At 44.1% G+C, this 26,837-nt stretch overlaps 1 protein-coding gene across 1 annotated transcript in view; it reads left to right on the top strand.

Annotated features, from left to right (window-relative positions):
• DYNC1H1 (dynein cytoplasmic 1 heavy chain 1) overlaps positions 1-26,837 on the top strand; it is a 3,754,902-nt gene that overhangs the window by 1,417,717 nt on the left and 2,310,348 nt on the right. The window contains exons 30-31 of the mRNA XM_044073590.1: positions 12,273-12,383; positions 14,440-14,649. Coding sequence (XP_043929525.1) covers positions 12,273-12,383; positions 14,440-14,649 — 321 coding nt within the window. The remainder of the gene's footprint in view (positions 1-12,272; positions 12,384-14,439; positions 14,650-26,837) is intronic.

Below are 26,837 nucleotides of genomic sequence, written 5' to 3'. Positions count from 1 at the left end.
TAGTTACCTAAGTAGGTAGACTCCATAGTCTTCTGTCTGTAGGCTGTGTTGGTTGCAGCATACTAGATCTGGGGATTCACAGTAGAGCATCATGGGATATACACTAGGTCTCGAGCTTCTCTGAGAGTCTGAGCTTGAAAAGCGGCCAATTCGGAGCTGAGGGATCGGCTCCGACCCACGTGTAAGAAAGAAAAGGCGAGATGAACAACTCACATGGAACGTTATGGTAAGGATATAACTTCTATTTTTTTGGTCGCTATTACTTCTGCCAGACGTATTTCTGAACTTCAAGCTTTATGTATCAAGAGTCCATAGAGATAGTGCCTCTGAGAACTAATCAGTCATTTCTGCCTAAAGTTATCTCTGAAATGTCCATTAATCAAGCCATTGAATTGCCAGTTTTCTTTCCCAATCATTCAAACAAAGGAGAGTATTGCCTACATACCCTAGATATACACAGGCAAATCCGTTTTCACTTAAACAGGACTAAACCCTTTCGTAAATCTGCCTTTTCTGGACCTAGTTTAGGATCTGCTGTTGCTAAGGTCACATTAGCTAGATGGTTGGAAGGACTGTGTGACTTTTATTTATACACAACGTAATATCCCGTTGCCTACTACCATGAAAGCTCATTCAACAAGGTCGGTGGCAACTTCTTCTGCCTTCCATGCCAGAGCTTCTTTACATAACATCTGTGCAGCTGCAACTTTGGCTACGCCTCGTATCTTCATCAATCCTTACAAATTGGATTTGGCCTCCAGGGGGAAGAGCATCTTTCGGTTCTATGGTGCTCAGGAATGTCCTTTCATAAGAGCCTCCTAGGAATAGAGGTAGCTGGGGACTCTGTCCCATGCATAAGGAATGAACAAGGATTAACAATATCAGATAAAGTTCTGTCTTACCATAACATTCCATCTGTATTGTTGATCCTCGTTCAGTCATTATGACCCTTCCCCCTCCTGTGGTTTCTAGTGGATCTCACCATCCGGTGTTCTTAGGTTATTTGACCAGAGGTAGCCTCTACCTTCTTTGACTTGCAAACTCAATCTGAGGTAACAGGGAGAGGGGGATTGTGGGTAAGAGTTTAGCTAGAGAGTTTGAAGCTGACGCAAGCTTGGAAAATGGCCGGCTCGGTTCCAAACTCGGAACTGATACCCATGCGTAATGACTGAACGAGGATCAACAGTACAGATGGAAAGTTATGGTAAGACGTTACTTCTTTTTTTGTCCCCCTGTCCATAATATACTTTTATCTTCCCATAAGGCTTTACAAGAAAATTTTATAGAGGGAAATTTAAGAGGTTTGATTTGGGGGGCCATCGGAAACATATTGACCCCTTTACAGCCCCAGTACAAAGTGTGATTGAATTTGTAGCAACAGTTTTCAATGAAGGTGCTATCTCCTCAACCATTAGAGTTCAATTAGCAGCCATATCTAGTTTTCACAATTGATTTGAGAACTTTACCCTGGCTTCATCAATTGTTTGTAAGGCCTTCTTGAGAGGTACCCTTCTTTTGAGACCTCCTTATAAAGATCCAACTTTTTCCATAGGACTTTAAATTTAGTACTGTAAGTTTTAATTCCTTCCCTTTTAGAATCAGCAGCAAAGTGTGATCTAAAGTTCCTGACCTGGAAGACTGTCTTTTTGGTAGCTATCACCTCTACTAGAAGGATTTCAGAACTTCAAGCTTTGTCTTCTAAGCCTCCCTACTTGATTTTTCACAAGACAGAGTAACATTGCGAACTTGTCATTCTTTCTTTCCTAAGGTGGTGTCCAAATCTGATATCAACCAGTCCATTAATCTGCCAGATGTCCTTCAAGGATGCATCTGCAGTCCTTACAAATGGGTTGTCCTGTCATCAGGCAGCCCTTCGGTCGGCCGGATTCCAAAGTCTGGGTTTGGCTTCGGCTGGTGTCGCACTTCACCCGACGTCATTGCGGCAGTTCTTCGGGTATAAAGGCATCAGCCGACGCCATTTTCCTCAGTCTTTCTTGCCGCGTGGCGCCCGAAGCAGAAGCTGTTTGCAAGTGCCGGTCGGTCAGATCCAGAGATTACTACTACCGAATACTACTTCGAAGACTTCTATAAAGCTAAGTACCCCGTTGGGGACTTTTTCTTGCCTCAGCCGATGTCAGAGAAAGTTAATAACTGTTTATCTTGTGGGAAACAAATACCTCATAAAGATTTCCACTCCTATTGCATACATTGTTTAGGCCCAGACCACGACGTAGCAGCTTGTCTAGCCTGTGCTTCTTTTAACCGACGGACGCTTAGACGTCGCTCGGACTTTGCTGAACAGATTTTCGGCTCCGATTTTGCCTACATTATGCCGTCGGATCATCCGACTACGCAAATAACCAAAAAGCGCAAAGAAAAGGACCGACACTCGCGGTCCGCGGTTTCGGCTGAAACCGCGGTTAAGCAATCCACGAGTGTCTCGGTTTCGGCCGAAACCGAGCAAGCAGTTCTTTCTTCAGCCGATAACTTGCCTTCTACCGAGGCCTCTTCTATCCTGGTAGAAACGGCTTCTGAAATCCAGCCTTCTGTTGCGATTTCACAGGATTTATCGGACACCATTCCACTAGATATCTCTACCCCTGCACGTGGAGCTGCTAGGCCTCCTCCAGCTATGTCTATTAAGGCCTTTGCCAGGGCTAAAGCAGCCAAAACTTCCAAACCTGTGCCTGCCAAGCCCCCCTCTCACAGGCCCAGCACCAGCTCCCATATGCTTCCTTTGGCACAGGATCTCATAACTTTAATTCGTGGATCCCAGCCTCATCCAGACAGGGCCTCTCTCCCTCCTCCAGAAAAGAGGCCTAGAGCAGAGCCCCCTGAGCCAGTAGCCACAGATGATTCTTCTGATGATTCAGAACATACAGACCCTCCTGAGGCTTCTTATTCTCCTTACGAAGACTCTGATGCTGAGGAGTCCATCCCTTCAGCCTCTCCTCCTGAGGAATTTTCCTTTGAGGAAACCTTGCATGCTATGAGGGAACAATTTCAGTGGCAGGGCCAAGATTTCTCAGACTCTAGAAAAAGGCTTAGGACCTTTCTACACTTATCACAGCATAGGCCTTTAGCTATTCCTCCAGTTTTATCTGTTGTTGATGATGCATTTAATGATGCTTGCACTACTCCTGATACTTTACCTCCGGCTCCTGCTAAGCCAGATAGGTACTACAGGGTTCCGGACACTCATCACCACTTACATAAGGCCCCTTTTGCAGATCCAGAGACTATCTCCCAGGGCCCTAAAGCTGTAGCAGCTACTTCTTCTAAAATCCTCCTCCCCTCTGAAAGGGAATCCAGGTCCTTAGAGAGATGGGGTAAAAAAGTTTACACCTCTGCTACTTTGTCAGCTAGAGCTTTGAACTGCCAATTTCATATGATTCAATATCAAGAGTTTATGCTGGACCAGTTGACTAAAAAGCTGTCCTCTGAAGAATCTTTAGATAAAAAGTATATTCAAGAAATGTTACATAACATACAACAGGTTAGTAACCATTCTTTAAAATGTGGCTATGATGCACTGGAGGCTTCCTTTAGATCAGCCATGACTGGCACAGTTATCAGGAGGCATGCATGGTTGAAAGAGCAGGCATTACCAGACCATGTCAAATCTAAGCTTTTGGATGCACCTATGGACAAGGTCAATTTATTTGGTGCCCCCGCACAGCAGGTACTGAAAAAGATGGAAGAGAAAGCAAAATCTGTGCAAACAGTAAAAGATTTCTTACAAGTTCAACCTCCAAGGTTTAGCAGGAATTGGCCCGCCAAGAATTGGTCCTTTCCGGACTCCTCTAAGGCACAAAGAGGCAGGAATAGGCGCTCTAGAGGCAGAAACCGATCCAGGGGTGCCTACAGGGGTCGCCAGTGGCAGGGTAACAGCCAACGAGGCACTGATACAGCCACCACCGCTACAACAACTCAATCACAGTGACTCGGCGGTGGCACCGCCTACCAGGGAACAACTAGAAGCACCCTTAGGCGGAAAGCTAACATTATTTTCAAGAAACTGGCACTGCATTACAAGAGAAAAATGGATTTTGCAGACTATAGACAAAGGTTACAGGTTCCATTTCCATACACTACCAGGAAAGAGAGGAATGCCAAACCTACCACCTTCTCAAAGGGCAGAAGCTCTAAAACAAATATCTCAATTATTAAGAATGCGTGCTGTGGAAAAGGTACCATTTATGGAGCAAGGAAGGGATTTTACTCCAGGCTCTTCCTGGTACCAAGAAAAGAAAACAAATGGAGGCCTATTCTAGATCTGTCCGCTCTAAACACATTCCTCATTGTTCCAAAATTCAAAATGCTGACCCTACAGCAGCTTCTTCCCATGCTGGGCAAGGAGTCTTGGCTGGTAACTCTAGATCTCAAGGAGGCATACCTGCACGTCCCCATAAGACCAATTTGCAGAAGATACCTCAGATTTCTTGCAGGATCAGAGCATTATCAATTCTCAGCATTGCCCTTTGGCTTATCTACTGCCCAGAGTGTTCACGAAATGCCTGGCATCAGTAATCGCTCATTGCAGACTTCAGGGAATTCAAATCTATCCCTACCTGGACGACTGCCTGATACAAGCGGACAACAAAAACAAATTAACAGAAGACTTACAAAGAGTCATCTACCTGCTACAAGCCCTGGGATACACAGTCAATACAAAAAAGTCAAGGCTGATTCCATCCCAAATAATAACCTTTCTGGGTGCAGAACTGGACACATCAAAACAAATGGCATTTCTAACTGCAGAAAAGAAAGAGCAACTTCCTCTCTATTTCTTGGTATTAACAAAGCAGAGCCATCTAACTGCAAGAAAAGTGCTACAAGCTTTAGGCTTCATAGCATCCTGCATAATTCTGGTCCCTCATGCCAGGCTTCATATGAGAAAGCTGCAGTGGTACCTAAAGAATTTGTGGTCTCAGCACAAGCACAGCCTGGAAACCAAAATTCCAATGATCCCATGCCTGAAGCAAGAGTTCTTATGGTGGGCTCAGGCCTGTCAATCAAACACAGGTCTGCCCTTCTGCAAAAGTCAACCAAGACAAACTATCACGACAGATGCCTCAGACCTCGGTTGGGGGGCACACATGATGGACAAGTGCATTCAAGGCCTATGGACTCAAGACCAACTGCATCTGCACATAAATCTAAAAGAAATGATGGCAGTAAAATTGGCAATCCAGGCATTCAGACTTCTTCTCCACGAAGGCCAGCTGTTGATAATGACAGACAACACCACAGTTATGTGGTACATCAACAAACAGGGAGGCACACACTCATACCCCCTATGCCGGCTGGCACTAGACCTATGGGATGTGGCTCTGACCTACAACATTCAGTTACAGGCAATTTATGTACCAGGGAAGGAAAACATTCTAGCAGACATATTAAGCAGAACTACAACAGATGCCCACGAATGGATGCTGCATCCGGACATCTTCAAAGCCATCACAAGAGAATGGGGATTACCACAAATAGACTTGTTTGCATCCCTATACAATCACCAGTTGAAGAAATTCTGCACAAGGACTTACCACCCACTTGCTTGGAAGGTGGACTCCCTATCCTTCAGTTGGAAAAGCCTGACAGCATACGCATTCCCACCACTTCCTTTGATGCACAAGGTGCTTCTCCAGATCAAAGAGGAACGTCCGAGGATCATTCTGATAGCCCCAGACTGGCCAAGACAACATTGGTACCCACTGCTGAGGAGCATGTCCCGGGAACAAATATGGAAACTGCCCTGATCCCATTACTGCTGACACAGAACAACTACAACATTCTGCATCCAAACCTAGAAACTCTGCAGCTAACTGCCTGGAACATTACATAACAGAAATTAACCCAAATTTATCCCAAAGGGTTAAAGACATAATCCTGGAGGCTCGTAGACCTTCAACAAGAAAGAATTATGCAGCAAAATGGAAAAGATATCTCATCTGGAGTACGGCAAAGGGCAAGATGTGACACTGGTTAACATAGCCAACATCCTGGAGTACTTGGCCGAGCTCTACCACACAGGCCTGTCCTATTCCTCCATCAAGATACATGCATCAGCTATTTCAGCACAATACAGCTTGGATCCTCCTGTCTTCTCGCATCCTCTGCTCAGACAGTTTCTGAGGGGAATTAAAATGTAAAACCTCCCAGGAAACCTCCATTGCCAGCATGGGACTTGAACTTTGTGCTAGAAAAACTGACTCTACCTCCTTTCGAGCCAGCAGCTACAGCAGACTTGCAATACTTATCCTGGAAGACTGCCTTCCTGCTGGCAGTAACTTCAGCAAGAAGGGTCTCTGAACTACAAGCATTAATGGCAGTACAACCCTTCCTGATCTTCCATCAAGATAGAGTGTCCATGAGAACAAATCCTACATTTATGCCTAAGGTGGTATCCAGAGTCTCTTTAAATCAGGCTATCCACCTTCCTACATTCTTCCCCAATCCACAGAACAGGGGAGAAAAGCTCTTACATACCTTGGATGTACACAGGCAATTACGCTACTACCTGGACAGGACAAAAAACAATAGAAAAACTGACCAGCTTCTGGTAGCTTATGCAACAGGAAAAGAAGGAAAACCAATTTCTAAACAGACAATCTCCAAATGGATAGGAAATTGCATTAGATTTTGTTACTCCTACCATGGAAAGAAAACTCGAGAGAACATCAGGCCTCACTCCACAAGGGCCACAGCCACTACTACAGCTTTCTTACGAGGAGTGGCTACCAAGGACATTATAGAGGCTGCTACTTGGACCTCCGTGCATACATTTGCCAAGCATTATAACTTACCTCTATACTCTAGATCCCGTGCTGGTTTTGCCACTGCTGTTTTGCAAGAGATCCTGACTACACCATAATCTATTCTCATTACCTCCTCCCCTAGTTTAGCTATGGTATTCTACCCATTTGTAAGGACTGCAGATGCATCCTTGAAGGACATAGTACAGTTTTGTACCTACCATAAATGTAGATGTCCGAGAGGAATGCATCTGCAGTCAGGATTACCCACCCTCCTTCCCCTCTGAGGTACTCCTAGGGTACTTACCAATCTTCAGCTAGCTTGGGGGGGATCTATTATGGTGTATTTGTTTGTATATATGTACATACATGTTTATTTTGTGTGTTTGCTCTCTACTATTTGGAAACTTTGGCATTTATCCAAATTTAGCCTACCAAGAGGGCACCTGGCATCTGGGGCAGGAAACACTGAGGAAAATGGCGTCGACTGATGCCTTTATACCCGAAGAACTGCCGCAATGACGTCGGGTGAAGTGCGACACCAGCCGAAGCCAGACCCAGACTTTGGAATCCGGCCGACCGAAGGGCTGCCTGACGACAGGACAACCCATTTGTAAGGACTGCAGATGCATTCCTCTCGGACATCTACATTTATGGTAGGTACAAAACTGTACTTTTTCTTTCCTAAATTTGCAAACAAAGGTGACTATATGCTGCAGTTTAGTGGATGTTCACAGATTACATTTCACATGTGTAGAAGATGATAAATTAGAAAGACATGTCAGTTGTTTCCTTTGCAGATTCTAAATTAGGCAAATCAGTTGCAAGGGTTACTTTAGCCAGATGGCTGGCTGATTGTATATCATTTATCTACAACAAATTGGGTCTGTCCTTACCAAAACTTTTAAGAGCCCATGCAACTAGGTCCATGGCATCTTCACTGTTTCTGTCTAGGGGTTCCATGGAAGACATGTCCATCTGCAGCATGGGCCAATCATCATACTTTTATTACTCATTACAAACGGAATCTGGTCTTGAGGGGAAGAGCAGTCTTTGGCTCATCTGTGCTCAGGAATGTCCTTGGAGTCCACCCAGGATTTTAGGTGGGTGGAGGCTCTGTCCCAACTGTTGAGGAATAAATGAAAATTGGCAAAATCAGATATTGTGTTCACCATAACATTCCATCTGTGTTGTCTGTTTTCATCAACTTCCTTCCCTCCATCCCCCACCCTTTTTGACCATTGATTTTTAGAGGAATGAGAGCTTAAGGGCACCACTGTTATGTTTAGCTCCCGATAAATGTTTCTTCCAGGGATATGACATTTCTTACATTAACCAGCAGACAAGATCTGCGGTATGTTTGGGGTTGGTACATTATGGGTAAGGGAGGCACTGATGAGCTTTTGGTGGCCGTGAGCCAAGATAAAGTCAGAGTCTGATGCAAAGCCCACTGCTGAAGAAGAATGAAAATGGACAACACAGATGGAACGTTATGGTGAATACAGAACTTTTTCCTTTTCTTTTTCCACAGCTACCAGTGAAACAGTTTTTGTTATGTCTTGGATGGTCCAGAACAGACATTACTCCCTGCATGAGACCTTAAATATTTTAAAGACCCCTTTTCGTTGAACTACAAGCACTGCGCCGGGAGCCATTTTTGATTTTTCAAAGGAACAGTGTGCCCCTTGGCACCAGTTTTTTCATGCCATGAGAACTGAAGGCATTTCCCTGAATCAAGCTGTTCACCTATTTTTTCCCTCCTAAACTGCAGAACAAGAGGAAAGAACATTCCATTCTTTGGATGTATGTGAACAGCTAAGATTCTGTATAGATAAAGTATATTGGAACATCATCATTTTCTCCATTGCAAAAGGCAAATAGGGTATAGCCTGTAAATGTACAGATATTATTGAAGTGGCTTATTCGCATTGTATTTTATTGCTCTTCTGCCTTTGCAAAACCAATGCTAGGGCATTTAAAGGCCTACTCAGCTAAAGCTGCAGCAGCAGTCATTGGATTTCTCAGAGGGGTCTCCACCCAGGTCACTCTTGGAAGCAGCTACTTTGTCTTCAGTCCACACCTTATCAAGACATTATAACCTAGGGGGTGTAGGCAGGGCAGGATTTTCTGCTGCTATCCTGCAAGGTCTGCTATTTAGAGAGCTCAGTTAGAGCCTGCTACTTGTTCATTCTTCTGGGAATCCTTTCCATTAATGACTACTGCAGCAGTGAATTGAGTGCATTCAGTGTTGTAACCAGTATTCTTGTCGGTACCCACTCCTTGAACATGCTGAGTTTGAGACAGGTGCCCTGTAGTATTTAGTTCCCTCTACCTTCCTCCTCTTTTTTTTTTAACCAGGTTCTCCTCCTTTTAGCTTGCATACATTCTGGAGGGGGCGGGGGGTCCTCATGGGCATATGTTATTAGGGAGATTCACCCTTTGTTTGGTCTTTCTTGGCCACTGTTATAATTTGGCACCTGGAAAAGGCTGTCTGTCCAGCCAAGGCAAGAATGATCTAAAGATAGTATTGTCTGAGGTCCTGACATTTTAATGGGAGGGCATCTGCTTAGGACACTGGTGGAAAGCGCAGCTGTGGAAGTTGGGCTAGCAGTGAGCTTCCTGCAGGCAGGGTATTCCATTGATGAGCACTGCAGTGGTGAATGCAGTAATTTCTTAAATTATAGTAAGCTCCTAACACTGTTTCTAGTGCCTGTATGGTACTGAGGAATAAAGCCCTGACTGTGAACCAAACCGCTTGAGTTTGATTAGCCCAATGGGTGTTGGAAGATCTGAGGTGGGAGAGTAGGCTTCTGATGGGGCACCTGTCTAGGGGGAGAGATTTGTTGCTGTAGGGGGTAAGCAGGACCACACTATACCAGAAACAGTCCATAGACCAAGAAGGAATGGTTGTGAACACTCCTGCAGGTGATGTGTGTATGTGTGTGTATGTGAATGGGAGCAAGCACGTCTGTATAGAAGGACATAGGTGGCACCTAGAGCGACTCAGGTACGCAAATCACCACCAGGGAAAGAAGTTGGGGCCATACCATACAAACGTAGCTTATGATGGATGTTCCCCTGCTTTGTGTGTTAACTCATTAACTCCAAAGGAGCTCAGGAAGTTTGCATTGTAACTTAGACTGGGCAGAACCTAAACCTTTTCACAGAATCCAATCATATCCTCGCATTTCAAACAAATGTTCATATCTCTGTAACCATAAGGATTATGAAAGTAGTGTAAATGGCAAACACTTCAGCACAAACTATTTTATAGTGATAGTATTCTTTAGGTTCTAGATCTTAAACTGAATTTTATAAGTAAAAGTAAACACAGTACTATTACATTTGTAATATGTTGTCAACAACTTACAATATCTCAGCAACCACTCAAGTTAGACACATACTGTCAGCAGCTTTTTATTATCTAGCCGAGAGCTTTCATATGAGGCTAACGAGTTCTGTCTGTTACCTGGTTGCTGAGATCTAGAAAAATGTGAATTTTATCTATATGAATATAACAGTTAATATTTACGTTCACTAGACATAGGTCAAATATTAATGCAGTTGAGTTTGCTGTTGTGTAAGCTTTGAAATCTTTTAAAACCATGTACATATCACGATTTTGGAATTATTGGTGCAAATATGAACAAGCAATATTTGATGCCCAGAAGCATCCGTAGAAGTTAACTGCAGATACACTTGGAAGCATCACTCAGATTTAATGTAACCTCAGGATAACTAGAAATGTAAGATTTGTTAGGGATGTTTGGTAGCACTCATTCTGTCTTCTAGAAGTGCAAATGGTGAGTTTTGTTAAAGCCATCTTTAGAAACTCCTTTTCACTTTAGTTTTAATCAGAGGAGAGTCCTGCTTAAAGTTTGAAGGGTCATATGCTTTCCTGTTTTTCTAAAAAAATTACTTTCTGAGGTAAAAGTTGGAGATTCCACTAAAATTAGCCTTGGGAGGCTGTGGAGTGTAAATTTTGCAGATTGAGTTTCTCCAAATGATCTGTAGTTACAAAAGGGGCTGCATATTTTTTTCAGTTATAAACGCTTAGTCATTGGCTTACTGAGTAAAATTTGCTTTTTAAAACTAGATGAAATTAAAAAGGTTGCTGAACTAGCAAAAATTAGTCTGCTTTGAACTGTATTTTTAAAGCCTTGTATGCATTAAACCTTGCAGTGAGGTTGTAATTTTTCAAATGTGTGAACTGTTAATGAAGTGGACACAGTATATTTGTCTTTGGAGATGGTGACATTCTTGTAGTGTACAGAGTACATGTCTACATATTGGAATTTTATTTGGGGAAAATCCCATGGACTGGACAACAGAATGTTGTCATTTTGAATGGTTCCAGTGGGTTCTCCCATCTTAATGTAATCTAAAGCACCCATAGAAATATGAATACAAGTGAAGTAAGGGGTTGGGAGTTGGCTTAATGGTTAAGGTATTTACCGTACAGGGTTTAATTCTCATATTGGGTAGCATGGCTCGGCTCAAAAAGACCCATCTGGGATTGTTAGTCTGATCATCTATGATCCTACGATTTATTTAGACACACTTCAATCTTAGACTGATATCAGTTGTTGAGAAGCTGACAAATCGTTATTAATAGTGTAGTGCTATAATAAGATTATAGAACAGGCATACATTAGACCTCATAAAGGGGGGGGGACTGCAACTTTGCAAACCATATTTGTTTTATATAAATAACAGTTCTGTATAGGCTCCTCTAATTTGTTAATGACTAAAATAATGAGCTGCGCCAAAATGCTTAATTTTGTGTGAACGTCTGCCTCCCTCTTGCATGTATTATAGTTTGGATGGTCACACATTCTTTAACTGAGCTGGATAAGGAAATTTAGAGGACCAACACCATCTGCCTCCCTAGAGGGCTGCATTATTAATCGCATAGTTGGCTGTCTTACTATGTTTTTATTCTACATTTAGGTCCTGAATCTTGAATGGGATTTGTTGTCTGTGTTGGGTCCAATGTGCTAAATTAGTTGCACATTAGTATTCCATTAGTCACCCTATTCTGCATTTTGGCTTTGTGCCTTGTAGTATATCAGTTGGGTCTCTCTAGATCATCAAGACCATCTAATGCAAAAGTTTTAACAGCCATCGTCCTAATTTGTTCTGATGTATGAAGAAGGCCTTTATATTTTTGTTCAATTTATTGCTCTGGTCTTCAAAGTGGATCTTAATCAGAGTGCTGTTCTGTTGTCATTATCAACTTTAAGTTGGCCGTTTCATATCCTTTGAGTGCATCTAAAACGTATACTTTTGCTGTGTTTTATTGATCAGATTGTTGCACGTACAACAATTTTCAGAAGGTTTGGCATTCCTGTTACTGTGCTGAATCTCTGCATTTTCTGCTGCTTGGTATAACCCTGTTTAAAGTGTGTATTTGACAGTTTACTTGTTACTTGTTCCTTATGCTAATGCAGTGATAGATGGTAAGAGAAAACTGCATGTATACATTGTTTTAGAAACCATATTTTTTTGTCATTTTAGCTTCGCCAGAGTTTGGATAACTTGTTGAATCAGCTGAAGAACTTCCCTGCCCGACTGCGCCAGTATGCTTCCTATGAATATGTTCAAAGGCTACTGAAGGGTTATTTGAAGGTACAGTTAATGGCTTTACCCACCTGTGTTTTTATACTCAGTTTAATACTTCAGTTAATCCATATTAAAATAATTTGCATTTAGCATGGAAGAATAGTTTGCGCCACAGTACAGAATTTTATTTATTCACTCATTTGCAGTCTAGCAGCCATAACGTTCTAGCATGAAACAAAAAATTCCATCCTGAAACTCCAAAAAATGCCACCTTAATATTTTGTGCTGTACTGATGCATGGGGAATAGTATTGTTTCATACTTAAATGTTCTACCCAAAAATAGCTGTCCTGGTGCTTAGCATAATGATGTGATTGATGCTTTATTAGATTTGTTTTGCTCCCACAGTGCAGTTTTTCATAGGTCATTGCCGAGTACTAGGCTAAATGCCTTTTTGGGTCATTTTAAGCCTAACCAATTATGCCTTTTGAGAATCAAATCCTGCACTTGCTGTGTCTGTAAGGTGAAGAACTTGATCATTGTGCCAGCTAATTGTTTTTTTTTTATTTTTATTTTGGGTACAGTGAAAAAGGTAGTATTGTCAGCTTCTCAGCGAACAGATATTTATAGCACCTGCATATATATATAGTGTTGCTCTCTGTGCCTCGTGTCGCTCTGTCCCGCTCGATCTCCGTCTCTGTCCCGCTCGATCTCCCTCTCTGTCCCGCTCGCTCTCCCTCTCTGTCCCGCTCTCTCCCTCTCTGTCCCGCTCGCTCTCCCTCTCTGTCCCGCTCGCTCTCCCTCTCTGTCCCGCTCGCTCTCCCTCTCTGTCCCGCTCGCTCTCCCTCTCTGTCCCGCTTGCTCTCCCTCTCTGTCCCGCTTGCTCTCCCTCTGTCCCTTCCTCTCTGTCTCTGTCCCTTCGCTCTCCTCTGTCCCTCTCTCTTGGCTCTCCCTCTCTGTCTCCCACTCTGTGCGGGCGCCGCCACTGCCGCCTGCCCCCAGTGCCTCTTGGTGCCTGCCCCCAGTGCCTGCGGCGCCGCCTGCCCCCCCAGTGCCTGCGGCGCCGCCTGCCCCCCCCAGTGCCTGCGGCGCCGCCTGCCCCCCCAGTGCCTGCGGCGCCACCTGCCCCCTCCAGTGCCTGCGTGAGGCTTGCAGTATTAATTTTGTTTTCAGTCTGTCCTTTTAACATTGTAGTGGCCAAATGACAGTACTTCAGTTTAATGCTAGGATGCTGTGTAACTACGTAGGATGATACTAGGCTATTGGCTTATAAGCCTAGCCAAGAATTTCACCCATGTTCCCTCAAAGTCAGCACCGGTTTCCGCTGTCCAGCAGTGATACAGGTGGGATTCCAGGGTTGTATTTTCAGTTTCTCATCCAGTCATCTAGGTTCCTCTTAGAGGGCTGGAGAGGTACTCTGCTTGACATGGAAAGGGAGTCTGTTCCACAGATGGGAGTTTTATAGGTTCATAGGATAACAGGCTACTGACATTTTCCTCTTTTGAAAAACATCGTCATTTAGTGTGTAAAATGTTTGGCTTGATGTGCTCAGTTAAGGAGAGTCTCAAGATGTCCAACTGCAGGTGTTTACTTTCGGTAAGAACGGCAGAGAATGGTGTACCTAGCATAGGTTACACAGACTGAGATGAAGTCCTGTCTAAAATATTTTTGATTATTTGAAAGGATGAAGAAACAGTGGAACCTCCATGACCCGTGACGGAGAAATGCACGTGATGTTAAAAAGCTGGATTTTTCAGCAGCAAACATCTATGGTGATAATGGGGAGGAAAAAATTCTGAGGAAAAAGAAATATCTGAGGGAAATCTAAAGTGAAGGGTGGAATATTCTTTAAAGCTTTGCATTCAATGGACACCTTTTTGCTTACACTCCAGCTGTTTTCTTTTATGCTAGTAATTTTTGCCCAAGGCTTGCATTCAGTTATCTGGGATAGTGTCATGTGCTGCATAGTTTTAGGTACTACCCTAAAATTTGCAGCAGCTTTCATTATTCTGGGGGGCATAGGGTGGTAGGAGTGTGTGATGCAGTTGTCCTGGTTTCTTTTCAGTACTCTGTACATTTTTTTTAAATGTCTTTTAACATGCTTTGCATTACTTATTTTCCAGATAAACATGTTGGTGATAGAGCTGAAGTCTGAGGCTTTGAAAGACCGTCATTGGAAGCAGCTGATGAAGAGGCTTCATGTTAACTGGGTTTTGTCTGAGCTGACCTTAGGGCAAGTTTGGGATGTTGATTTGCAGAAGAATGAAGCAATTGTTAAAGATGTTCTTTCTGTAGCCCAAGGAGAGATGGCTCTGGAAGAGTTCTTGAAACAGGTTTGTTGCATACTTCTAGTATAGAATAAACATGTTGAATGTTCCTTTTGATGGTTTTATTATTTATGTAAAAATGATGTGCTTTTAACCCTGCAAATTGAGCAAGGGTGTCTGAAATGTAGTAAGAGGGCTTGAACATGTATTCAAGTTTTGGATGTTAGATCTCCTTGGGTTGTAGTAAGGCAAAAGTGAAACTGTCAGTTACGTGTATTGGTAAACTATTCAGAAAAAAAGTCAAGCCAAATCTTCTTTATAGTTATATTGAATATTTGTGGTAAGATTTAGATGGAGAAAAACCTTTGTTTTAAAGGTTGTGAAGATTTTGTGAAATGGTCAACAACATGGAAAGTACAGTGCATAACAGTATTTCAACTCTATGGAAAATGAGGTGTTTGTGCTATAGCAAAGATTTTCCGTTTTGGTAACTGCAACTGAAAAGTATTTGTGGTAAAAGGATATGGAGAGAGAACCTCTAATGAGGAAGTTGGATAGATTCCACAGATGTTCATCGTGCATACAGCTGCAGTCATAACAGATGGGGTTTCCTGCCGTCAGGCGGGTCCTCGGTCGGCTGAATTCCAAAGTCTAGGTCCGGCGTCGGATGTCGTCGCTTCTTCCCTGACGTCAGTGCGACAGGGGTATAAAAGAACCAGCCGATGCCATTTTCTCCAGTCTTTCTTGCCGCGCGGTGCCCGAAGCAGAAGCAGTTCGCAAGTGCCGGTCGGACAGCTCCTGAGATTACGAATATTTTTCAGCCGAAGTCTTCTTGAAAGCTAAGTACCCCGTTGGGGAAACTTTTCTTGCCTCAGACCGATGTCAGACAGTTAATTGCATTTCATGTGGGAAGCAAATACCGCATAAGGATTTCCATTCCCTCTGCATTCCTTGCTTAGGCCCAGACCACGACGTCTCGGCCTGTCGTTTTTGTGCTACATTCAACAGACTCACTATTAAGCATCGGGCGGAGTTCGCCCAACACTATTTTGGCAAAAAGTTTAATTACATTATGTCATCGTCGGATACTCAGACTCCAGTTTTGAGTAAGACGCAAAGATAAGGACCAACATACGAGGTCCGCGACTTCTACCGACACCACGCTAAAGCAGACTACAGGTGCTCCGGTTCTCAGCGAGGCGCCTACGCAGCCCCTGACTACCGATGACACTTCATTAGCGGTGTCTTCTGTGCCAGTCGCAGGCTCTTGACCCACACCCCGACTACAGATACCGAAGCCACTCTTGGCGGGGAAACTCAGAGTTTAGACAGGCCTGCCACCTCTCAAGGTGTCTTCAGGCCTCCTTCCTTTTCCATTAAGGCTTTCACTAAATCTAAAGTAGCCATGCATACTAAAAGACAAGCTCCACAGGGCCCCTCTCAAGGCCCCATGCTTAAAAAGCAGATGCTCAAAATGGCTGAGGATTTGATTACTCTTATCAGGGGTTCTCAACCCCCCTCGGACAAAAGGCCCAGAGTGGAGGAAGAATACCCTTCCTCGGACCAGGCCTCCATTACTTCAGAACATTCTGAAGACCAGGAACATTCATACTCCCCTTTTGAAGATGTTCTTCATCTCACATTGCTGCAGTCCTTACACTTGGGTAGTCCGCTGTCCTCGGTCGGCCCGAATATCAAAGTATAAGGCTGACGTCGGTCAAGGCGCATTTGACTGACATCAGGACGTCAGGGGTACAAATGCTCATGACCGACGTCATATCCTCAGTCTTTTTTGCCGCATGGTCCGATGCAGAAGCAGTATTGCACGTGCCGGTTGGCGTTCTGAAATTTTTCGATTTCGGAGTTTCAGACCGAGTCAAAGTGGGCTAAGTACCCCGTTGGGGAATATTTTAGTTTTTCTTGCCTCAGTGGTTTACCGGATGTCAGAAAAAGTGAATAATTGTATTTCTTGTGGGAAACAGATACCGCATAGAGACTATCATACTTTGTGTATTCCTTGTTTAGGGCCTGAGCACGACGTTGTTGGGTGTCGCTCTTGTGCTAGATTCAATAAGCGCACTATAAAGAGGAGATTAGATTGTGCCAGGTTAGTCTTTGGGAAGCGGTGCAATTATAAAATGCCGTCGGATGCTCCGGCCCGCTTCTTCAAGAAGCGCAAGGACAAAGCAGTTAAGCCTAGGCTAGAAGAACCGTCCGTGCGGACGCCGGTTCTTTAGAGGTGTCGGTGGAGCGGTGGTTCCACCGGAGGTTTCTTTGGGATCCCAGGAGAGACTTTGTTATTGCAGGATGTGGCCTCTCAGGAGGCAGGTCAGGGTGATGGGGCTTCTCAGGTTACTATACTCCCTCCTGCCTAGGGTGGTTAGGCCCTCTCCTTCTGTTTCCAAGGCTTCTCCCAGAGGCAGGCCAGGTTTAGCTTCAGTTGGTGTCACCCCTAGTTCTTCAGGAACTGTGCCCAAGAAGCATATGCTTAAAATGGCGGAAGATTTGATTACTTTGATTAGGGTTCTTTGCCCCTCCTGATAAGAGACCTAGGGTGGAGCCTGAGCTAGGGAGTTTTGAGCAGGCTTCGATGTTTCAGAGTCTTCGGCTGAAGACTTGCAGGAGTACTCTCCTTATTCTGATTCTGATGTGGATGATTCTACTCCTTCTGCTTCTCCTCCTGAGGATTTTTCTTTTTCAGAAACTCTTCATTCCATGAGGGAGCATTTTAAGTGGGAAGGTCAGGACTTCTCTGATTCCAGGAAAAGGCTTAGAGAATTTTTCATTTTACCCCAGCATAGGCCTTTGGCTATACCTCCTGTTTTGGATGTAGTGGAAGATATTTCTACAGAGGCTTCTCTTAATCCTGATTCTCTGCCTCCTGCTCCTGTTAAACCGGATAGGTATTACAGGGTGCCTGAAGCTCATAAGTATCTTTTTAAGAGTCCTAGGGCAGACCCAGAAACTGTTAGCCAGGGGCCTAAAGGTGTTAAGGCTTCTGTTGTCAAGAATCCGGTTCCTGCAGATAGAGGCCAGGGCCTTGGATAGATGGGGAAAGAAAGTTTATACTTCTTCCACTCTAGCTATGAGGGCTTTGAATTGCCAGTTTCACATGTTGAAATATCAAAACTATCTCCTTTCACAATTGAAGTCTAAGGTTGATGCTCTGGGAAGGTATTGATTGTAAAGAGTTACAAGATTTAGTACATGTTTCTGAACAGGTGGGTAAGCATTCTTTGCAATGTGGTTTTGATGCTGTACAGGCCTCGTCTAGGGTGGCTGCCACTGGGTCAGTTCTTCGCAGGCACGCCTGGCTGAGGGATCAAAATTTATCTGACCATGTTAAAACAAGGATTTTGGATGCTCCTTTACAATCTGATGTGTTGTTTGGTTCTCCTGTTGAGGCAGTTTTAAAGAAAATGGAAGACAAGGCTAAGTCTATGCAGACTGTTAAAGATTTTTGCAGGTTCAGCCTCCAAAGTTTAGTAGAAATTGGCCTACTAAGGGTGGACGTATCCTTCTTATGATTCCCAGTCTAGGGGTAGATCTAGACGTGGCAGGGGCAGAGCTCAGGGCTCTTTCAGGCCTAGAACAGGGAGTTCTCCTGCACAGTCTTGGTGAGGGCAGGGGTCAGTCCTTTCGTAAACAGACCCAATGACCTACCTTTTCAGCTGCCAGAGCCTTCTCGTCTGGCAGCACCTTTGGGAGGAAGGTTGGCACTTTTCAAAGAAAATTGGAGTTTAATTACCCAAGACAGATGGGTATTGGATATCATACACCACGGTTACAGGTTTTATTTCCATACCTTGCCTCCTTTCAGAGGCATGCCAGACGTTCCTCCTCAACAAAGAATAGAGGCTCACAAGCAAATTTCTCTGTTTCTCCAAATAGGGGCCATACAGCCGGTCCCTATGCCAGAAGTGGGCCTAGGATTTTATTCTCGCCTGTTCCTAGTACCAATGAAGGGGAACACGTGGAGACCAATTTTGGATTTATCTATCCTCAACACTTATCTGGACATTCCCAAGTTCAAAATGTTGACGTTACAACAGCTTTTACCTCTGCTGGGCAAAGATCATTGGATGGTAACTTTGGATCTCAAGGAGGCTTACCTTCATGTTCCTATCAGACTAAGTTGCAGGAAGTATCTGCGTTTTCGAGCTGGGACTTCTCACTATCAGTTCTCTGCATTGCCCTTTGGCTTATCTACTGCCCCCAGAGTGTTCATGAAAGTTCTGGCTCCAGTGATAGCTTTCTTCAGGCTAAAAGGAATACAGATCTATCCTTATTTGGACGATTGCCTGATTCTGGCTCAAGGAAGGGACGAGCTTCTTCATCATTTGGAATATGTGATAGCAGTGCTAAGATGCCTGGGGTATTCTGTGAACGAAATAAAGTCCAGTCTAGTACCCTCTCAGGACATGTGCTTTCTGGGTGTAAGACTGAATACAGCATCCCAGATGGCCTTTTTGACCCCGGACAAACAAAAGAATCTTTCCCTTTACTTCCATCAACTATCTCATCAGTCCGGGCTGACTGCAAGGACAGTCCTTCAAGCCTTAGGGTTCATGGCATCTTGTATTCTGGTGCTTCCCAATGCCAAACTGCATATGAGGAAGCTGCAATGGTATCTCAAAAATGTATGGATACAGCACTGCCAGGATCTGGACACTGTCATTCAAATAATACCTTGCATTCAGAAGGAATTTTTGTGGTGGGCTCAGGAATGTCACCTAAACAAGGGACTCTCTGTGACCCGGCCAGAGGCGAGTCAGATTTTAACGACAGATGCCTCAGACAAAGCTTGGGGAGCTCATCTAAATGGAAAGTGGATACAAGACAAGTGGCCTGCCAGACTACAACATCTACATATCAACTTGAAGGAGATGTTAGCAGTCCAGTTTGCATTAATAGCTTTCAAGGATTTACTTCTTCCAGGGCAGGTGTTGATTCTAACAGACAACACTACTGTCATGTGGTACATCAACAAGCAAGGGGAACACATTCTTATCCTCTATGCAGGCAAGCAATGATTTTGTGGGAGACTGCTCTCAGTTTACAGCTCAATCTTCAGGCAAGGTTTCTGCCGGGAGCACAGAACTCCTTAGCAGATGTGTTGAGCAGGCAATTATGGATCCCCACAGTGGAAATTGGATCCTCATGTATTTCAGAAATTGACAGTGTCATGGGGAACTCCAGACATAGATCTGTTCGCTTCTCCACTAAACCATCAGCTGCCAAAGTTTTGCACGAAAAGGTTTCATCCCACAGCTTGGAGAGTGGATGCTCTTTCTTTCAATTGGAGCAATCTTCATGTGTATGCCTTTCCACCTCTGCCTCTCCTCCCAAAGGTACTTCTAAAGGTCAGACAGGACAAGCCAAGGATGATTTTAATAGCTCCAGATTGGCCTCGACAGCACTGGTACCCATTACTGAGAAGTCTGGTACGGAAGCCTCCATGGCCTTTGCCTTGATTCCACACCTGTTGTCCCAGGAGGACAGTCATTTGCTCAATGTCAAACTTCACTCTCTTCACCTAACAGCCTGGCATATTCTGTTTTAAACCATAGAGGGTCTCAACTTCCACAACAAGTTTTGAATGTGATTTTGGAAGCTAGAAGGCCTAGTACAAGGAAAGTGTGCAGATAAATGGAAGAGATTTTTATTTTGGAGTGCAGCAAAGGATTTTGATGTTTCTGAGCCTAATTTAAGTGTGGCTCTTCAATATCTTACTGAGTTACTGGACAAAGGTTTGTCCTTCTTCTATTAAGGTTCATGCTGCAGCAATTTCAGCTCACTATGACTGTGACCCACCATTGTTTTCTCATCCTTTGTTCAAGCAATTTCTTAGAGGGCAAAGAATATAAGACCCCCGTAGAGCTCCTACTCCTGCTTGGGATCTCAATTTTGTGTTGGAGAAACTCACTCTACAACCTTTTGAGCCTGCAGCTACTACTGAGTTGAAATATTTATCATGGAAGACTGCCTTTTGTTGGCCATTACCTCTGCAAGAAGGGTTTCTGAATTGCAGGCCCTTATGGCGGTTGAGCCTTTCTTAATTTTCCATAAGGATAGGGTATCTTTACGTACTAATCCTTCCTTTATGCCTAAAGTGGTTTCTAGTGTGGCTTTAAACCAGACTATTCATTTGCCTACTTTTTATGCAAATCCCCAAAATAAAGGGAAAAGATTTTGCACACTTTAGATGTACACAGGCAGTTGCGATATTATTTGGACAGAACTAAAGGGTTCAGGCAGTCTCAGCAGTTATTTGTTTCTTTTGCTTTGAGTTCTCAGGGCAAGCCTGTGTCAAAACAAACTATTTCTAAGTGGATTGGGTTTTGCATTGCTTTCTGTTATTCCCATCATGGCAAGGGAGATTCCAGCTGGGATTAGGCCTCATTCCACTAGGGCTACTGCCACTTCGACAGCTTTTTTGAGGGGGGTGGCAACCAAGGATATTTTGGAGGCAGCTACTTGGAGTTCAGTGCATACTTTCTCTAGGCATTATCACCTACCACTTTACTCTAAATCCAGGGCTGGTTTTGCCACTGCTGTTTTGCAGGGCATTTTGGCAGCTCCTGCTTCCTTATAGTTTGGCCATCCTCCCTTACCTCTGCTTTGGGATTCTACCCAAGTGTAAGGACTGCAGCAATGTGAGATGAAGAACATAGTACAGTTTTGTACCTACCATAAATGTAGATGTTCAAGATCCACATTGCTGCAGTCCAATTTACCCTCCTCCTTCCCTCTGTAGTTAGAGGTGGTTGTGTGGGTTGGGTTGTATATATTATGTATATTGTATATATTGTACATATAATTAGTGCAAAGGTGGTTGGTTGTTTGTTTGCTGTCTTTTGGTTTTGACCTTTATTTTTAGGGTCTTCTGACATCTGGGGCAAGAAAAGACTGAGGATATGACGTCGGTCATGCGCATTTGTACCCTGACGTCCTGATGTCAGTCAAATGCGCCTTGACCGACGTCAGCCTTATACTTTGATATTCGGGCCGACCGAGGACAGCGGACTACCCAAGTGTAAGGACTGCAGCAATGTGGATCTTCGAACATCTACATTTATGGTAGGTACAAAACTGTACTTTTCTGATGCAGAGGAGTCCATTCCCTTTGTCTCCCCCCCCGAGGACTACTCTTTTGGGGAAACCTTGCATACCTTGAGGGAACACTTCCACTGGGAAGGCCAAGATTACTCAGACTCCAAGAAAAGGCTCAGGGATTTCCTCTTGCTCCCTCAGCACAGGCCTCTGGCTATCCCTCCTGTCTTGGACATACTAGATGTGTATTCAGAGGCCAGCCTTAAACCAGATTCTTTACCTCCAGCTCCAGTCAAGCCTGACTGGTATTACCGTGTTCCTGATTCACACCAATTCCTATACAAGAGCCATGCAGCTGACCCAGAAACTATTTCACAGGGACCCAAGGGAATTAAGGCCTCCACTACCAAAAATCCATTACCTTCAGAGAGAGATTCCAGAGCTTTAGAAAGGTGGGGGGGGGGGAAAGGTATACACCTCGGCCACCTTAACCATGAGGGCATTAAACTGTCAATTCCATATGTTAAAGTATCAACAGTTTTTGTTATCTCAGTTGAAAAGCAAAATGTCACAACCTGAACAACCAGACTTGAAGGAGTTGCAGGATTTGTTGCATAGTGCAGAGCAAGTGGGTAAACATACCTTGCAATGTTATTTTGATGCTTTAGAGGCCTCATATAGAGCTGCTTTTACAGGATCAGTCATACATATAGACATGCTTGGCTCAAAGAGCAAACCTTACCAGATCATGTCAAAGCTAAATTACTAGATGCACCTCTTCAAAAAGATGTATTGTTTGGTGTTAAAGCTGAGGAGGTATTAAAGAAAATGGAGGAGAAGGCAAAATCAATGCAAACAGTGAAAGATTTCCTACAGGTACAACCTCCACGTTTCAGTAGAAATTGGCCTTCAAAAAATTGGTCCTTTCCAGCCACGGACAGACCTCAGAGGTAGATACAGGCGCCCGAGGGGTAGAGGGCAATCTCAAGGATCATTTAGAGGCAGACAATGGCAAGCAACCTACACCAAGAGGTGGTGAGGATAGTTCACAGCCATTCAGAAAGCAGACCCAATGACTTTCCCCTTTGCATGCCAAGCAAGGCTCAAATGGCAGTACCTTTAGGCGGAAAACTGGCATTATTTTCGAAAAATTGGCATATTGTCACAAAAGACAAATGGATCCTGGACATTATAGACAGAGGCTACAGATTCCACTTTCATACCCTTCCAAAAATGAGAGGCATGCCAAACCTGCCACACAATCAAAGGGCAGAGGGTACAAAAACAAATTTCAGATCTCATGGACATGAAAGCTATTCATGAGGTACCTGCACAAGAACAGGGTCAAGGTTTTTATTCCAGACTATTCCTGGTACCAAGGAAGGGCAAAGATTGGAGACCTATTTTGGACCTATCCATCCTAAACACATATTTACTCATACCAAAATTCAAGATGCTCACATTACAGCAGCTGCTTCCCATGCTGGGCAAGGAGTCTTGGCTGGTAACATTGGACCTCAAGGAGGCATACCTGCATGTCCCAGTCAGACAAGATTGCAGAAGATACCTCAGATTTCTTCCAGGTTCAACCCATTATCAATTCTCTGCATTGCCCTTTGGCTAATCTACTGCGCCCAGAGTGTTCACGAAATGCCTGGCATCAGTAATTGCCTTCTGCAGATTTCAAGGGATACAAATATACCCATATTTGGACGACTGCCTGATCCAAGCGGACAGCAAACACATACTTCTGAAACACCTGGCGTTTGTAATAATGTTGTTGAATTCTCTGGGATACACAGTCAACAAAAAGAAATCAAGACTAATACCCTCTCAAACAATTTTCCTGGGTGCCAGCTTGAATGCAAACACCCAGATGGCCTACCTCACGCCAGAGAAACAAGGGCAACTAACTCAATACTTCAGAAAACTGGCAACCTTCACCAGGCTGACTGCAAGGAAAATCCTGCAGGCTCTGGGATTCATGGCATCTTGCATTCTGCTAATCCCATGCGCAAAGCTGTATATGAGGAAACTTCAATGGTACCTAAAAAACGTATGGTCTCAACACAGCCACAGTTTGGAAACAATTATATCACACTGATTCCATGTCTTCAAAAGGAATTTCTGTGGTGGGCTCAAGCATGCCAAAGAAACATAGGTCTCCCATTCTGCAAGCCTCAAGCAAATCAAGTCATCACAACAGACACCTCGGACTACGCCTGGGGGGTGCACATGACAGATCGGTGCATTCAGGGCAAATGGTCCCAAAAAGAGAAGCACCTACACATCAATCAAAAGGAAATGCTAACAGTAATAAATGCTATTATGGCTTTCAAAGACCTACTGCATCCAGGCCAGCTATTGATAAGGACAGACAACACCACAGTGATGTGGTACATAAACAGGGAGGAACCCATTCATATCCCCTATGCAGGCTAGCCATGTCTCTTTGGAACATGGCTGTAGAATTACAAATCCAACTTCAAAAACAGTTCCTGCCAGGCAAGGAAAACACTCTGGCAGACAACCTAAGCAGAAATATGACAGATCCACACGAATGGAAGTTGCATCCTCAAGTTTTTACAAAGATAATTCAAGCATGGGGAAGGCCAGACATAGATCTCTGTCACCCACAGAAATTACCAATTGACAAAATTCTGCTCAAGGACCTTTCATCCACAGGCCTGGAAAGTGGACAACAATGACAGTTTATGCCTTTCCACCTCTTCCTCTGTTGCCCAAAGTTCTATTAAAAGCCAGAGCAGACAGACCAAAGATGATTCTCATTGCTCCAGACTGGCCAAGACAACACTGGTACCCACTCCTGAGGAGCCTGATGCATTCCCCACCATGGATCCTGCCTCTAATGCCTCTTCTACTGACTCAGCCCAGATTCAAAACTCTTCACAGTCAGCTGAAAACACTCAATCTAGCCGCATGCAGGATTCCTTAAATTCACAACAGACCCTACTTTCCAAGGAGGTGCAGGATGCCATTTTGGAGGCCAGAAGGCCTTCTACTAGAAAAACCTACTCCGCAAAATGGAAACTGTTTTGTGCCTGGAATCACAAAAAGGGACAGAATCCTGGAATACTGAATTTACCTCAATATTACAGTACCTAGCTGAGATGCTAAGCAGTGGACTTTCATTCTTCTCCATCAAAATCCATGCCTCAGCCATTTCTGCAGAATACAACACTGATCCTCCTTTATTCTGTCACCCTCTCTTAAGACAGTTCCTCAGAGGGGCTAAGAATATAAAACCCCCAAGGAAGCAACCAGAACCTGCTTGGGACCTCAATTTCATTCTAGAAAAACTGACCCTGCCTCCTTTTGAGCCAGCTGCTTCAACAGAACTGCAATATTTGTCATGGAAAACAGCCTTCCTTCTGGCTATCACCTCAGCACGCAGGGTTTCGGAACAACAAGCCCTCATGGCTGTGCAGCCTTTCATCATTTACAATCAGGACAGAGTTTTCTTACGAACCAACCCTTCCTTTATGCCAAAGGTAGTATCCAGGGTAGCCTTGAATCAGGCTATCCACTTACCTACCTTTTACCCTAATCCACAAAACAAAGGGGAGAGACTACTACATTCCTTGGACATTCACAGACAACTCCATTATTATTTGGACAGAACAAAGCCTTTCAGAAAATCAGAGCAACTCTGTGTCCTATGCTACAGGTGCTCAAGGGAAGCCTATTTCCAAACAGACAATCTCAAAATGGATAGCCCACTGCATACGCTTTTGTTACTCTTTTCATGGTAAAACTGTACCTACAGGCATCAGATCTCACTCCACAAGGGCCACAGCTACCTCTGCAGCTTTCCTCAAATGGGTTCCTACCAAAGATATTTTGGAAGCAGCGACTTGGAGTTCTGTACATACTTTCTCCAAGCACTGTCACCTACCATTATACTCCAAATCTAGAGCGGGCTTTGCCACTGCAATCTTGCAGGGCATCCTGGCTCCTCCTAGTTCCACTTAGTGCCTACCACCCCTTTTTTAGCTTTGGGATTCTACCCATCTGCTATGACTGCAGCTGTATGCATGATGAACATAGTACAGTTTTGTACCTACCATAAATGTAGATGTTCGAGTGCTAATACAGCTGCAGTCCAGGTTTCCCTCCCTCCTTCCCCTCTTGTGACAGGCCTAATAGCTAACACCTCCTCATACAACCTGATTGGGGTATTCTTTTATGGTGAATTTGCTTGCAACTACTGTTTTTTGATTATATTGCATTGCATTATTACATAAATTTATGTTTTGCCTTCCTTCTGGGGGCACCTGACATCTGGGGCAAGAAAAACTGAAGAAAATGGCGTCGGCTGGTTCTTTTATACCCCTGTCACACTGACGTCAGGGAAGAAGCGACTACATCTGACGCCGGACCTAGACTTTGGAATTCGGCCGACCGAGGACCCGCCTGACGGCAGGAAAACCCATCTGTTATGACTGCAACTGTATTAGCACTCTAACATCTACATTTATGGTAGGTACAAAACTGTACTTTGTGCTTTTTGCGTAAAGTAATGGTGTGTAACAATTGATGTCCTATTCCCATGTTGCAATATTCATACTGTGGGATTTACAGCCCTCAGGCGACCCGACATTGGCCCCTATACAAATGCTTAAGCCTGGCTGCCATTCACACGTAGGGCCATAAACCATTGAGTATAAACGTGAAGTCGGCACGCACAGACCTCAGAACTTTTCAGCCGCAGACTATGGTAGCTTCAACCGCTTTGCTCCAACTTCCAAAGACTTTGAAAAGATAAGTACCCCGTGGCCTTTTTCACTCTTCCTTGAGCTTTATCTTGGTTGCTGTATCTTTTTCTTTTAGCCGATGTCGGAGAAAGAGTATATGTAGTTGTGGGTGCCAGATTCTGCACAAAGACTCCCATGACCGCTGTGTCTTTTGCCTAAGTAGAGAGCACGACCATATGGCCTGATCTATTTGTCAATCCTTCGTACCCAAGACCCTATGCAGACGTCTGGCCATGTTAAATCTGTAGTTAGAAAATCAAAGGCTTAAACGCCTCATGCTTAGTATGGATCTCGAGTTGGCTGCCCAAGCCAAACAACCTAGGAAGAAGGCCATGGTCTCCAAGCCTTCTCCAGATGCTGCTCTGCCTTCGGGTGTTCCACTGACTGCCGATGTTCATGTTTCACTGTTGCAGTCATTACATTTGG

The sequence above is a fragment of the Protopterus annectens genome, chromosome 6.part0 (genome assembly GCF_019279795.1).
Source record: "Protopterus annectens isolate FY-2018-M chromosome 6.part0, PAN1.0, whole genome shotgun sequence".
Lineage (NCBI taxonomy): Eukaryota > Metazoa > Chordata > Ceratodontiformes > Protopteridae > Protopterus > Protopterus annectens.
This window is presented reverse-complemented; position numbering and strand designations above follow the sequence as displayed.